General features: G+C 46.5%; 1 protein-coding gene across 3 annotated transcripts in view; it reads left to right on the top strand.

Moving 5' to 3' along the window:
- The window catches only part of ADAMTS9 (ADAM metallopeptidase with thrombospondin type 1 motif 9), a 164907-nt gene that overhangs the window by 122976 nt on the left and 26078 nt on the right, over window positions 1–15853 (top strand). For all 3 annotated transcript variants that reach the window (XM_032867326.1, XM_032867325.1, XM_032867324.1), the window contains 6 exons: window positions 9009–9182; window positions 13093–13287; window positions 14308–14440; window positions 14991–15085; window positions 15204–15298; window positions 15391–15524. In XM_032867326.1, coding sequence (XP_032723217.1) covers window positions 9009–9182; window positions 13093–13287; window positions 14308–14440; window positions 14991–15085; window positions 15204–15298; window positions 15391–15524 — 826 coding nt within the window. The remainder of the gene's footprint in view (window positions 1–9008; window positions 9183–13092; window positions 13288–14307; window positions 14441–14990; window positions 15086–15203; window positions 15299–15390; window positions 15525–15853) is intronic.

The raw sequence follows: 15853 nt of genomic DNA, 5'->3' as shown, positions 1-15853 counted from the left end.
CATGTGACTGTCCATTTATGGAATTCCCCACAATTTACGGAAGAGACTGGCTTTTCCCCATTGTATATTCTTGACTTCTTTGTTGTAAATGAATTAACCGTATCTGTGTGACTTTATTTCTGGACTCTCTATTCTGTTTCATTGATCTAGATGTCCTTTTTTTATGCCGATACCATTCTGTTTTAATCACTATAATTTTATAATATGGTTTGAAATAGGGAGCGTGATGCCTGGGCTTTGTTCTTCTTTCTCAAGATTGCTTTAGCTATTCCAGGTCTTTTGTGGTCCTGTACAAATTTTAGGATGGTTCCTTTTATTTCTGTGAAAAATGCCTTTGGGATTCTGATAAGGATTACATTAAATCTGTAGATTGCTTTGGGTAATGGGGGCATTTTCACAATACTAATTCTTCCGTAAGCACAGAATTTCTTCTCATTTATTTGTGTCATTTTCAATTTCTTTTATCAATGTTCCAGAGCTTTCAATGTATAGGTCTTACACCTCCTGGGTTAAATTTATCCGTAGGTGTTTTATGCTTTTTGATGCAATTTTGAATGGAATTGTGTTCTTACAACTGCATTGCTAACCCATGTGAGGGTCAGCCTTCTGCCCCGTCCTTCCCTCTCCCTCACCCTCCTGATGGATTGGATCCATTTGCAGTCATCTCTTGTCCTTAGAACTTTCACTCCTTCTGTCTCTTCAACTTTTTGCTTGTTTTCTTTCTGTATGTTTTTTACCTCCACCAGACAGTGGTGTAGAGGAATGGCTAAAGTAGTTCAATTTCAAATTAATTTCACTTGAGCCACACAAGTTATTGGGAGCCCCAGGGGCTGTGGAATTCTGCAGACCTGGTTCATATCCCAGGACTGGGACTTGTTAGCCATGTGACTTAGAACAAGGATTCTTGATTTTTTTTGGATCCTTGGGTTTGCCACCTGTAGAATGGGGATAATAATAATAATGATGCAGAGTTGTTCTGAGGAATTCAGTGATGACAGAGTGATTTGGGGATTGGTAATATCAGATACGAAAGGAAGACAAGGCTCCCTGATCTCTGTCTCCCTCAATGTTACCTCTATATTCTTTTTGTAGTCTTGTTTCAGACCCACCACTGCCGGCTTTCTCCCTCTCCCTCTTCATCTGGTGCCACACTCCACCCTGTCTAACACTTCCAAGGAACAAAAAGTAAGAGAGTGTTCCGAAATGAATCTAAGCTGACTGCTCAAGCTTTAGCCAACTTTTGAAAATGCTAGAGCCAATCGAGGAAATGCAAGGTCCATTTACAATTCCTTCTGAATTCCAAAGAGTGGAAACCTTGCCAAGTATGCACTGAGGAAGTCCCTTCTCTGATCTTACAAAACAGGCCTGGAAGTGTATATCTTTGCATGTTCTATGCAGATGGATCCTTTAAAACCCTTCCTCAAATATTGCTAGCAAGCAGAACATCTACGCAGATGGCCTGACCTGTGGCCGTATTTAGAAGTGAAAGGTTAACCATTCTCATAAAGACAAAAGAATCTTTAGGTGCTGAGTAAAGCAGATTCTAATAGTTACTCTTCTGCAACCACGCTTTCTCGCCTGCCTGAACCGGAAGTGCAAAGTTTGAGAAAGGTGGACCTGTGTGGTAAGAGAGGGTAGAGCACTAGGGGGCGCCCTCACTTGATATTGAATTGGCAAAGTGAGGCCCAGGGCAGCTGGAGAAGGGACAAGACCCATCAAAAAGCCTATGCAGAGCATGCTGGGTTCCCTTTTAGAATGTCCTCACAGCAACTAAGACTAGAGTGAGTGTTGATAGCGACTGGATCCCAAGTCTTGATTGCCTGTGGGCAGTTCCTGTTTATGCCTGGCCAAGTCCTGGTATAATTATTCATTGTGCCTAATTTCATGATCAAAGGTATCCTTGTTAAACAGCACACTTGAGTAGACCGGCACCCTTCAGACCTTCCTCAGTCACAGCACTCACCCTCCTCTCTTCCTCCTACCTCCGCGCCCACCCACACCCTCTGCTACCATCTTCCCTGACACCTACCTTGCGCAGACGTGTGTCTTGACTTTCTTGCCCTCCATGATTGGCACCTTGAGCCGGTGTCAGTGAGGATGCCAAGGCCCAGCCTCAGAGCTGAGGCCCACTGGATAGGATATGCTGGAGGCCTCCTACGCCAATACAGGAAGTTCTCTTCTTAGCAGTCCTTGGCAAGCATTTCAGAGCTCTTGTTTGCTTTTTGAGTGTGCATTTTTCTCTTTTGCTTCCCTCCTGTGAATTATTAAAACCCACTTATTTGTTGGCAAGATATATTTCATGCTAGGCACATAGTAAACAGCGGCCTCCTCATTTTGAGAAATAATCCAGGTGTCTGCTGTGGGGAGCACAAGGTCTGCATTACCCACGATTGCATAATCATCAGGATGTTTTATGCAGTCACACAGTTGCACAGGTTGTGCACTGCACAATTCAAGAGCTACCATTCCCATAGGTTACAATATGAGTTCCATCCTCCAGACTTATATAGGGTGGTGGCCAGTCCTGATAATAAAAATATCTTATTGTTTATTAAGCTATGGGCCAAGTACTGTGTTGAATATTTTTATGTGGAGGACTTCATTTCACATTGCCATAACTCTCTAATGAAGTAATTAAAATTTCATCCTCACTTAAAGATGAGGAAACTTGAGGCTTAGATAGGTTAATTCATCCAAGTTCATGCATTTAGTAAGTAATAAGACTGGAATTTGAAGCCTGGAAGCCTGATTCTGGAACACATGCTCTGAATCTTTATATTCTGTTGCCTCCCATGTCAACATTCATCTACATTGAATTATCTTATTTCCTTTTTAATGGCTTGTCTAGGCTCTTACTGAGGAGTTGGCATAAAGTACAATTCCCTTGACTGGGTGAGCCTCTCACATCCTTCAAACAATTAAATTCTTGGTCCTCTTGGTTGACAATAAGTCCTGTTGTTGGGGCAGTCTTGGTGGGATGGAGCAGCTCAGGGGACTTCCTTTATTCATTGTGAGGCCTGGTGCCTGAGCAGCAGGGAAGGAGCATCAGTATGCCTTCGTGATACTGTAGAAGTAGAACTTGGGCTTGTAGATGGATGGCAAACAATTGGAGAAGAGAAAAATGCTGTATCCAGACATGAATGTTGGGCTTTTAATATCACCTGCCAACTTTGGGCAATTTATTTGACCTCCCCATGCTCAGTTTTACTCACTTTAGAATTATAATGCTCATGAGGCAATAGTCATTTGAAAATTACTGTAATAAATGATTTACTTATTCATTGCATTATAATCTGACATTTAAGTTTATTTATAGCAGCAGAGGTCTTTAATCAAATTTGTGTTGTGAGCATGTGGGTTACATGTCTCCCAGCATTAAGGAGTAAATCTCCCAGGACTGGCAAGTATTCTTTCTTTCACCTTTACCCCAAGTATTCTCTTGCCCCTAGTGCCTCTGCATCACAACGAGGCTGCCCTACTCCTTCCCTTTCTTCGGTCACCTTTCCCCATTCTTCACACCTGAAGAATAACCAATAACTGAGTCAGATGGCTCTCCTCTGAGTGCTCATAGCACCTGGAAACACTGTGCTTGAGCAGTCAGCATCCTGAACGGTGGTGGCCTGGTTTCCTTGTCTACATTATCACCCATTTGAGGTCAGAGAGTTTGTTCGCCAGAGTTCTCCCCAGCATTTAGCACAGTACCTAGAGCACTGAAAACACTTCTTGAATAAATGAACCTATGAGTGAACCAGAAGGACAAAAAAAGGTAGGAGGAAGAAAAGAAGGAAGGAAGGAGGGAGGGAAAAAGAAAGACATTATAGAGCAATACATTTCCTAACCCTTTAGAATCATGATCTTCTAAAAGGTCTTTTAAAACAGTCAAGCAAACTGTTTTTCCTGTAAGAACAGATCCTTTATTTTCTTGCCACATTGCCACAGACAAGCTGTGCTCAGATATGTCTGGCCTTTGCAGAACTGCCCACCCCGTGGCTGTTTGGCCCAGTGCAGAGACTTGGACCACTCTCATACATATTTGAATTCCAAAGGTTTTTATTGAGATCAGCTGCAGAACGAGTCCGAAGTTTACCTCCTCAGCTCAGAAAAGTTAGAAAAGAGCAGTGGGCCTTTGGCCAGTTAGTGACAAACATTTTACAAAGTTTCCAATAGGGAGTGATGAGGTTTGGGTGTGTGTACAAGCACCAGACATTGACTCTTCTCTCATTAATTTACTCGAGAAATCATTATCCAGCACCTGCAAAGAGCTGGGCTCTAGGCCTCAGGGATGCAACAGAGACTCTGACACTGCTGGGCTGGAATCAATGGGCTCGTGGGAGAGACAGAAAACAAGCGCACAGACACGTTCTGTGAAATTGCCAAATGTCAACAGTGCAGGCACAGAAAGAGGCAGGGTGCCGAGATAGAGACCAAGAATGACAGGCCAGTCCTACCTTCCCTCAGGTGGGTGGTTGGAGGGGAAGGGCAGGAGGAGGCAATTCCTGGTAGAAGGAAGAGGACAGAGCCCAGCATGGCAGGAGCAGAGAGAAGGCCGAAATGAGATTGGACCTACAGCAGCGCCCAAGCTAGGATGTGTCCTGGTGGCCAGGGCAAGGGTTCAGGTTTTCTCTCAAACCATGGGGGAGGTTAACAAGCCCCTTCTGGACCTGGTCTCTGTCCATCTTCCGAAATCCCCATCTCAGTTGGAACTTGTCACCTCCCCCAGCTGCTGTGGCCGTCCCCTTGCCCTGCCTCCCCGTGACATTCACCTCTGGCCTCCAGGTGCACTGATCCCCTCCTGCCAATGTCCCCTTCTCCTCCTTGCCTGCTTAACCCATCTCCTCAATCACTCGTCCTCCTCATCCTCTGGTGTTTGGGTACCCCGTTTAGCACTGGGCGAATTCTGGATGCTGGTCCTTTTTCTTTCTTGCTGTCAGAGTTGTGGAAGACCCTGGCGGCTTCTTTCGCCATCATGCTCCATTATGAAACCCATGTCTGCTCCTACAGCCATACGAGGCAGCCCTAAGTGTTGAACACCAGTGCTCACAAAGTAGCCGGCTGTCCTGATTTGTGGACCGCTGGGTGGGAGTAGCAGCCATCTGAGTGTCATAAGAGAGAGAGCACGTGGATAGGAAGATGTCAGACTGTAGCTCAGGGCCCAACATAGAACTTGGCCCATGGCAACTATTGGTTGGAAGGGCGAGTAACTTTCAAGGTATCAGATGTCTCCACGCTTATTATTTCTGCTTTTTCCCCCTGCAAATATACTGTTTGGGGACAAGGATGTCCAAATTCCATGTACCTAACTTTAAAATGAGCTATGAGAAAGAACCTATTGGTCATTTGAAGAACTGCTTTTTCTTTTTTTAATTCAAAGCATTGTTAGATAAACTGACTTATAATTGCTGTTCCTTAGGACATAAAAACTCTACGTAGCACACACAGAACCCTGTGCTGTCAGGGCCCTGATTTGTTCTGTGACTCTTCTGTCCACACACTAGCTCATGGTGGTCGTCTCGCACTAGAAATGGCACTACAAATTATTTTATCTGTGAAGAAAATCAGCAATCTGAAAAGGTAGAGCTTGTGACAACGGGAAGTGATTTTTTTTTTCTACCATGATTAGGACATCTCACAGAAAAAGTGTAAAGCAACTTCATGACCATCTCTTAGGAAGGACAGTTTCTACCCATTGCATTAAACGACCCTTTTTAGACCATCACCCTCTGGTCAACCTATCTGGCTAAATAAAATAGTACCTTAAAAGTTTATTTTAGGTCTTCTCTGCTCTCAGATTTGGACAGGGCTTTTCCTCCTGTTAATTTCAGCACATTATAAAGGCATATGTAGCCTTCAGGACAATGAGCAAGCTACCTGATTTAGCCTGGCCCCCATGACCACTGACTTGCTGAATTCCAGTGTGTCCTAAAATTCAAGGAGGCCAGTGGTGTTACTTATACACTTGGTATATAGTTTTTTGTTTTGTTTTTTGTTTTTCTCAAAGCTACAAGGAGGATGGAGGAAAACTTTTGGAAGTTAAAATGAGGCTAGCAGAACTTTCTGGCTGTTTTTAGAACATTCTAAGTCATATTCTAGGACAGAGGAGAGAGTTCTTAATCCTGAGTTGGGGGGTGGGCAGTGATATTCCCAAAAGCTGATGAAATGCAGCAGCTTGGGTGGGTTGGCTTTCTGCTCACCAGCCCCCATACTCAAGTCAGAACCCCAGGAGAAGAGCCTTGCCAGGTAGGTGACCTTCACAGCTGCTGTTGACTAATTCCAAAGCACTGGACAAGTCACTTATTCACTTAGCTTAATTTTTCTTAAAGTTATGTTCACGATGAGGTTCCCCAACTCCCTTTTCCACTGTTGGCAAGAGAGTTTTTATGCTAGTTAACCTTTCTTAAAGAACAAGGCAGAAGCACTTAAAAAGCAAACAGGGGTCTAGGAAACTTTGCATTTCTGCTTTAAAGTGTTACTTATTGGCACAGACTGTGACCCTGGGGATGGGTGGAAATGAGAGCATGCTGAAAGGTTTAGTCCCGTTTGGGCTGCTCAGTCATCGGGATCCAAGTCTCCTAGGTCCTGCTTTTCTAAGGAATTACTTTTTCTATGGGCAGTTAAGTATTTCTTTTGCATTTATCTACACATCACAGATTAACCACACTTTTGTTTTGTTTTTTAGCATCCAGTGGGTCTGTAACGCCTTCGGCTTTTTTTTTTTTTTTTTTTTTTTTTTTTTTTTAGTGAATGAACGGGAAGTGTCCTCACTTCACAATGCCCAGCATACTCCAGAGGCCCAGGAAACCCCAGGCAAGGGTTGAATTAGGTGTCTTGGGAGTGATTTGCTTCTCCTTGCTAATGCCACAGAGCTTTCAATTTATATTTGTACCCCCAGAAAAATTCGAATGACTCCACACCCTAGACCCTGCAGTTTGTATCCAAGTAGCAGAAACAATGAGTTAAATCTGCAGATGAGAAAGGCTACCAGGACATATCACATAGTCGTTTTATTTCCTAAAACTACGAAGTGGCTTATGAAAGACACAAGGTACATCACATGACCCAGCACTTGTACACCTAGGTAGACTCAAGAGAACTGAAATCCAGTGTTTGAACTTGGACACGCATGTGCGTGGCGGCACCATTCACAAGAGCTGAAAGATGGGAACAACCCAGTGTCCAGTGTCATTTGAAGGGACAAGATGTGGTATAGCCACACACAGATGATTATTCGGTCAGAGAAAGGAATGAAGCCCTGATACCCACTACAACATGGGTGAACCTTGCAAACATCAGGCTAAATGAAGAAGCCAGTTGTAAAAGGCTGCGTGTTGTAGGATTCCCTTTATGCACTTTGGCATCCCTTTATGGTCTTCCAAAAAGGCAAACCTATAGAGACAGAGAGCAGGTGGTGGTTGCTACAGGCTGGTGGTTGAGGAAGTAGGTACTGACTTTTTAATGGGTATGAGGTCTCCTTTTGGGGTGATGAAAATGTTCTGCAACCACATAGTGATGGTGATCGTACAACATTACAGATGATTAAATGCCACTGAATTGTCCACTTTAAAATGGTTGTGATGGTAAATGTTACATGTATTTTACTACAAAAAAAGAAAGAAAGAAAAAAGAAAGAAAGAAAGAAAGAAAGAAAGAGAGAAAGAAAGAAAGAGAGAAGGAAAAAGAAAGAAAGGCATGGGGTGTATCTGGAAAGACATTTCTGAGTCAGACTGGATCCCAAACTGAAATGCCTTCGGGATGAGACGGGTAATAAAAGAGAAGGAGGTGTGACAGAAGACAAAGACAGGTAGGGGGTGTTCGTGGATCTCCCAAATACTAAAAAGAGAAAGTTTCAAAGATACCATGCTAACGATAGCTCTCAGTTGTTGTTGCATTAGGTAAGGCTGAGGGACAACAGAGCGTGTGGTCCTGGTGTGAAGGAAACAGGAGGCCCCTCCCTGGCTTAGCTTGCTGTGGTTTCCAAGGTAGTTTAGAGTCTTCAAATGCTGGGTGACACAGATGCTTTAGATTGGATAGGCTTTGAGAAACCTTTAGCAACACAGATAACTAAGCTAAACTTCAAAGGGGGTTTGCCGTTGGTTAAAGAGAAAAGATAAAGAACTTGCAGGCAACACAGAGATAGTCCTAGAACAGAACTTACCGCTTGCTCTATATTCCTGACTTGGTTTATGGGCATAAAAACATGTGTCCCATCTACCTCACAAATAGATGTTTGATCTGGGACAGGGCCTGTAGGCTAAGTCCCAGTTTCTCCACTTGAAAAATGGAGATCACAGGACTTGCTAACTCTCATTACCTACCTGTCTACATCCTCTTTGTCTGTCTTTGCTCCTAAAATATAAGCTGCTCTCTCAGAGCAGGGGCTGTGCTATGCATGTCCACTCTTTTTGTCCCAAGACTCAACCCAGGGCCTGACACTGGGAACTTGGTGAATATTTCCTGAGTGAACAAGGGATGAGAGCAGTCCATCCTGGAGAAGAAAAGGCAATCGGAGGTCACCACAAAGCAAAGTATGACTTGGGAGAACTGAAACTTGTCCTTCATGCTCCCCTGGAATGTACAACTAGGTCAAAAGGCTGCAGTCTGCACAGTGATATGTTTAATAGTAAGATGAAATGGGCCATCGGACAGGTGACAGCTTCCCTGGCTCTAAGATGTTTAGCAATAGTGTGATAACCACTTTGCTGAAAGTTTTAAAGAGATTCCATATTTGAGTGAGTAATCAAGCCTCAAGGTCCTTTCCACACCTGAAATCCATTTATTCATGCTTTCATTCTTTCAGTCCAGTAGCCACTTAACCAAACACCTGTCACTGTGCCTGGAACAGTGTTGGGGGTAAGGGAATAAAGCAGTGAGCTCTCTGATCATTCCTGCTCTCAGAGGCCTCACAGTCCTAGTGGGTGTACAGATAGGAAAATATATCTCTCCAATAACAGCATACAGTAAGCCATTTATTACCTTTCCATATCAACACCCGTCTTGTCTGTCATGAACAGTGCACCAAGACGTGCGGCGAAGGCTCCAGGTACCGCAAGGTGCTGTGCATGGATGCGGACAAAGGCAGCGAGGTTCACAGCATGCACTGTGACATGAGCAAGCGGCCAGCGGACCTCGAGAGCTGTACTTTGCAGCCCTGCGAGTATGTCTGGATCACAGGAGAATGGTCAGAGGTACGTCCCTGAGATTTTGTAACCACCTTTAGGTCAGCGACGCCTGAGGGCAGCAGAGGGACCAGGGCAGGAATGGGGGAGACTGGGACCCACCTGCCAGTTCTTCCTTCTGGGGCCAGAGCCCCCCATATGCAAAGTGGGACAGCATCTGAGATTGTCTCTCAGGTGGAAAGTTCCCCTCAATTCTGTGACTCGCCATGACTTGGTATGATAAGGGAGGAGAACTATGACAGGGCCTGAAAGTTCATTTGATACCTGTGGGTGTCTGAAGACAGTTAAGGTAAGAAAATGCCCTTAGTGTCGGGGAGCCAACAGGGAATGGTGGAGACTGTGAGAAACCAGGACAGACCGCAGGAAGGGGGCAGGCTTCTCTCCCTCTCCAGGGGAGGCCCTGAGGAAATACGCATCCTGTGTTACCAGACCTGATTTTTCAAGAAAGGACAAAAATCTGAACTTTTATGTGAAATCTAACTTTAAAATATGGACTCAAATCTTTTATTTGAAACATTGTATGGGGCAAACCAAACACTTTCATGGGCCGGATATGGGTTGCTTGTTTAACAACCTCCCATGCAGAGGAAGAAAATAATTTCGACAATATTCAAGGAATCAATTTCTTCTTCTCCTTGTGGGTACACAATGCCTAATGTAGAAACTTTTTAGTATTAATGTACCAATGGTAATAATAGCATGATTGTATTATTTTCAAGCCTCATGACATTCTCAAAGACGGAAAGACCTGTAATACTCAAACCAGTTGTCATTTGCCCAAAAGAAATGAGAGGTACAATTACCTGGGCTTGTAGCAGAAGTGCCGGAAATTTTTAGATAATATACTCGTTGTCCCTGGGCCGTCTTCCAAGTTTGACAGGGCAGCCATCTCACATTTTCATAGGAGAAATATTTGCATATAGGTGACATGTGTGTTGGGTGTTGAATTGTTTCTGTACTGTAGCTAGCCAAAAGTCCTTTCTAACGTGTCTCCCCACCCTTCTCTTTACTTTTGCTTCCCCATCCAGGGGACATCTAGCAACGTCTGGAGACATTTCTGAATGTCATAGCTGGGGGAGTGGGATGCTGCTGGTATCTAGTAGGTCCAGGTCACGGATGCTTCCATACATCCTCCAGTCTGTGGGACAGCCCCTCCCCTGCCACACACATCCAGCAGAGAGCTATCTGGCCCAATGGGCAGTGGTGCTGAGGCTGAGAGACCTCAGCTTTACCCCAGCTCTGCATGTTCTGAGTGTGCTCTTAAAGAGTGGAGGGGAGACAGGGTCCAAATCATTAGGAAATAGATTTACCATTGGCTAGACAGGAACCTGGGAAGGCCAGATGCTTGTTCAAAACAGTCTTTGCCTTTGGGTTGAGGCGTAAGTTCCAACCCATTCAAATTCCAGGGAGGGTGGGGGAAGGTACCCTCCGGGGAGGGCTCCTGTCTTCCTTTCGATTCACCTCTCCTAGTTCCTCTTTAGGCGTGGTCTGGAACTTCTGGTTCTCAGCGGTGCCCCACCAGGCCACAGCCTGGCTTGCAGCAGGGGAAAAGCCTGCCCTTCTGCCTCTGTCCCCCCTCGGGCCTCTGTCCCTCTCTGCCTCCTGGAAGCCTCCTCCTAGTTGGTTTCTGGCTTAGTACTTGGTCATTCATCTTTCTGGAGTTTCTACACCTTTCACCCTGTGAATGTTGCCATCTTTATCTTAGCCAATCTTTTCTGTGTTGGTGCTATTATGCTGAAAGAATTTTGATCTCTTTCTAAGACTGATTCATGTCACTCCTAGAGCTTTATTTTAACCTTAATCTTAACCTCTAACAGATGAGATTTGAAGAAGATTAAAAAAAAAAAAAGCCTTCCATATTTCTGCAAATTCTCAATTGTATCATGGATCGAAAACTGCATATTTACAGGCAAAGTTACAAGGGTTGGAGATAGGTCCTTACATGGATACAAGGACCACGGTGCCAAAAGCGCTGGACCAGAAATCCCTCTAGAAAAGCTTCCGGTAAAACACAAGAGCCACAGCAAGCCATGCCTTCTCCCTGGGACCTCTGGGACCTGGCAAGCTGTGTGCTTTCCTCTGAGCTCTCCTTGAATGGGGGAAGCCTGGGCCAGATGAGGAAAGAGGATCCACCACCCCCACACCCCCACCCCCAACCCCCACAAATGCATGTGTTTTCTCTGCTCAGACCTGAAGTGTCTCACCAAGGCAGGGAGGGCACATTTTTATGATTTTACCCTGTTCCACTCTTCCCAAATTAGAGAAGCAATAGGTGCTCACGATGAAATAAGCGCATGACCCCTAGGCATGGAGAATCCAGAGTAAGGGCTTCCCCACGCCCTCCTGCCTCCCAGCCTGGACAGACAGAGCATCTGTGGGCGGTCTGCCCCGACATGAGACACCGCAGATGAGCTCAGCCCTCCCCCGGCCTCCCCGGGCCTGCCGTGTGCTGGCTCTCCAGGCATTTAAATGACAGCAGCCAAGGAAGGAAGAGATGTATGCAGGACGCTTCCAGGTCTCGAGCCAACAGAAAAGGAAGGCGTAGGGATGCTCTATGGGCCTCTGGCTGGGCCTGTTCTCTCCTCACCTCTGGGACCTCTTCAAGGGGTGGCTTCTCCCCAGAGCAGTTACAGGAGAGGAAAGCCACGTGGCTTCAAGCAACCGCTCAGGAGACGTTCGGAGAGAACAACATGGTGGCTTTTGAGAACTGATGGGTGCTGTGGTTCCTCACCCCAGAAAAAGCATCACACTCCCCTTGCTGTGGCCTATTTTGGGGTTCACCAAGGTCACCTCAAACAGCCTTCGGTCTCAAGACTCCTGACCCTCTCACTTAATTTCGCAGAACACCTTCGCAGGAGGTGGCTGGTTATTTGATGACAATGTCTAAAAAGACCTTCAAAACTAAATTCACTGTACTTCAGTCTTTACATATATTGTATAAAATACTAGCTTGGGAAGTGGAACATATTTGAAAATTGCATCAATAACCAATTAGAGGGGCGCCTGGGTGGCTCAGAGGGTTAAAGCCTCTGCCTTCAGCTCAGGTCATGATCCCAGGGTCCTGGGATCGAGCCCCGCATCGGGTTCTCTGCTCAGCAGGGAGCCTGCTTTCTCTCTCTCTCTCTCTGCCTGCCTCTCTGCCTACTTGTGATCTCTGTCAAATAAATAAATAAAAATAAAAATAAATAAAAAAAAAAACAATTAGATGTCCCATCAGGGGAAGGATTTTGGACACTGTAAGATGTTCATGTCTTTCTCCTTTTCCGTATTGTTTATGTATTTTTAAGTGCTGTGTAATTATGGTAAAAAGGTTAAGTGGTTGCCTGATCTGGTTAGATAGAGAAAGAGAGAGGGTAGAGCAGAAAGATAACATTTCAGTCAAGATATACAGGCAAGGAGAGAGAAGAGAGAAGGACAGACAGGAAAGCAAAGCACAGGGAGCCAGAAAGGAAAAGTGTCCTGGAGTCCCCTGTTGGCTAAGTGCTTGGTTTCACACATAACTCAGGTGGGCTGTGATGCTGCCCCCCCCATCCCCCATGGTTACAGCTCTGGTGCGGTCACTGTAGGTTTGGAAAAGCATGCGGTCCGGGCTGGAGATCCTATAAATGGAGCCTGGGACAGCTGGAGCCCTGCCCCCTTTCTGCCCTTGAAATCCAAAGAAGGGGCCCAAGGGGCCCCCCCACCTGCCCTGGGGGCCTAGAAGATGGAGTGGAAGCCCTAGAGCCGGGGATGCATGGTTTCGGGTTGCATGGCTCCTGTGTGCCTGGGGCCTGCCACTTGAAATGCATAAACAAGCTAATAAAGTGAGAGCTTTCTGCAGTGTCGTCAGGGGTCAGCATCCGAGGTAGAGGTCAGGGGCGTATTGTGAGTTACCCCCAGGCGCCACTGCAGCCTCTCCTTCCAACCCCTGTCTTCCCAGTGCTCAGTGACCTGTGGAAAGGGCTACAAACAAAGGCTCGTCTCCTGTAGCGAGATTTACACCGGGAAGGAGAATTACGAGTACAGCTACCAAAGCACCATCAACTGTCCGGGCACTCAGCCTCCCAGCGTCCACCCCTGCTACCTGAGGGAGTGCCCCGTCTCGGCCACCTGGAGGGTCGGCTACTGGGGGAGTGTAAGTAGACCAGCTGCTCACCACATCCAAAAACACTGGGATCCCGAAGTCCGTCTTAAACATGTCCCGCCTGACCCATCCAAAGTGATTCTGCTCCCGGCAGAGATGATGGGAAGCCACGGGAGTTAGCGTCTTGAAATGGGCTCATGGGAAGAGAAGTTCTGTTCTTGAGAGGCAGGTTGGTCCCCGGTGCATAGAGCGCGGGCTCTGAAGCTGGACAGCCTCACTGTGGGTCCAGGTGATACTACTTCCTAGTTAATGCAAAGTACAACACTTTGGCCTCTCACTTTCCACATCTGCAAAATGGGTGGCTATGAAGAAGAGATGAGTTAATATGACAGCAGATGCCAAGTTACCTGTATTTTACCACAGGGCTTTTAAAAACAGGCCCCTAGAATTCTGTCGGAACTCTGTTAGCATGACAGAAGAGCTAGTCATTGCCTCTGTGGTCAGGAAGTCAATATAGCCTAGTCCCTCTTTAATGGGAGTATTTCATTCCATTAGGGGTACAGTAAGTGAGACTAATTGGGACTGCCCTGGAATCTTGCCACCATCCGCAGCTTGGACTCCTAGGTTCCCAGTGTTGGAAAGTGATGCGGTGAAACATGGTATCACTGAATGTGGTTAGGGTTTGATTCCCGGCTCCACCATGACCTTGAACGAAGTTCTTGACTTGTGGGCCCCAATTCCCTCTCTATAAAAACAGAATAATGGTAGTACTGTCTCAGAGAATGTTTGTGAGGCTTAAATGAGGAAAAAATATATATATATATATATCATGTTATGTACCTATACCTATGTCTTTATAAATACATATGTAAGACACACATATGTATAAGCGTATGGGTATCATAGCACGGAGACAGGCCAGCCCTACGCATCCCGTACACATATGGGTGTTTAGCAGCCTGGGGTCTGAAATGACACTCAGGACATGATGCCCCAGGCTGTGAGCTGCACACCACAGAGCCCGCCCCCCCATATTCTGCAGCGGCACCCCAATTCTGCTCTGCCTTGCAGTGCTCAGTGTCGTGTGGCGTGGGAGTGACTCACCGATCTGTGCAGTGTTTAACCAACGAGGACCAGCCCAGCCACTTGTGCCCTGCAGATCTGAAGCCAGAAGAGAGGAAAACGTGTCACAATATCTATCACTGTAAGTCGGCCCGTGGAAGCCATCTCTCTGCGGCATGGAGAACAGGGCTTCTTTGTTTTTTTTGTCTGTCGGCCTACCCTCTTAGGAAATGGAGAATTTATAAGAGAAATAAGGACGGGGGATGTAATACACAGCATGAAGCCTGTAGTGAATAGGGCTGTGTGGTACACTTGAAAGTTGCCACGAGAGTAGATCCTACGAGTTCTCATCAAAGGGAAAAAAAACATTTTTGTCTTTTTTTGGTATCTCTCTGAAATGATGGGTGTTAACTAAACTGATTGTCATTATTCACAGGGTATGGAAGTCAAGTCATTAAGCAAAACACCTTCAACCTACGCAGTGCTACACGTCAATTACCTGTCCATAAAACTGAAGGAAAAAGATAAAAGAAACCTTCATCCCCCCCAAAGGGAAATAATTAATTTTAAAGAAATCGCACCCCCCCCCCTTAAAGCCAAATAGTGTTAGTGTGAACAGGATATTTACTGTGCAGACCGTCGGTGGACATCTTGGAGCACCACTCTCCATTTTTGCATTTCATGTTTTCTAGGTGAGTTACCCCAAAACTGCAAGGAGGTAAAGAGACTGGAAGGAACCAATGAAGATGGTGAATATTTCCTGCTCATCAAAGGAAAGCTCCTGAAGGTAAACGTTGGACACCAGTCATTATTTCTAGAATGATCTGGGAGCGTGTGGCCCAGGGCCTCATCGTCTGGTTGCTGAGCGGCTGTTCATTCTAAATCCGTTGTTTCTGGTCTTTCAGATCTTCTGTGCAGGGATGCAGTCGGACCACCCCAAAGAGTACGTCACGCTGGTGCACACCGACTCAGAGAATTTCTCCGAGGTGTACGGGCATAGGTAGGAACGCTCGGGCTCAGAAGAGCACAGACGCCTGCAGACCCCTGGAAAGACCGCCCCATCCTCACCAGAACATTCTCCCTATATTGCAGGTTGCACAACCCCACCGAGTGTCCGTACAACGGGAGCCGACGGGACGACTGCCAGTGTCGGAAGGACTACACGGCGGCTGGGTTTTCCAGCTTCCAGAAAATCAGGATAGACTTGACGACGATGCAGATAATCAGTAAGGGCCATGGAGTGTCACGGGGGAGGGAATGTGTTCGTGAGTCTGTCCCTTCAGACAGCAAGCTGCACACTGCTCACTGGCTAGGGACCAGGCTCTGAGATGCCAAGGGGAGCAAGATACGCTGCTGGGGCCTGGCGATGGCAGCCCAGTCCCAGCTGAGTGGGGGCGGGGCTTGCCCCTTTCCGTTCCCTGCCCTGCGGCCAGTCCCTGGAAAGAGACTGCTTGCTCTCAAGGGGCGGAGCTCCTACACACTGGGAGGCCGGGGGGGGGGGGGGGGGGGGGGGGGGGGGGGGCGAGGGGGGGGGGGGGGGGGGGGGGGAGGGGGG

The sequence above is a fragment of the Lontra canadensis genome, unplaced genomic scaffold (assembly GCF_010015895.1).
Source record: "Lontra canadensis isolate GAN:19392208 unplaced genomic scaffold, GSC_riverotter_1.0 scaffold34, whole genome shotgun sequence".
In the NCBI taxonomy this organism is placed as follows: domain Eukaryota; kingdom Metazoa; phylum Chordata; class Mammalia; order Carnivora; family Mustelidae; genus Lontra; species Lontra canadensis.
Note: the sequence above shows the minus strand (reverse complement) of the source record. Positions and strands in the feature narration are given on the sequence as shown.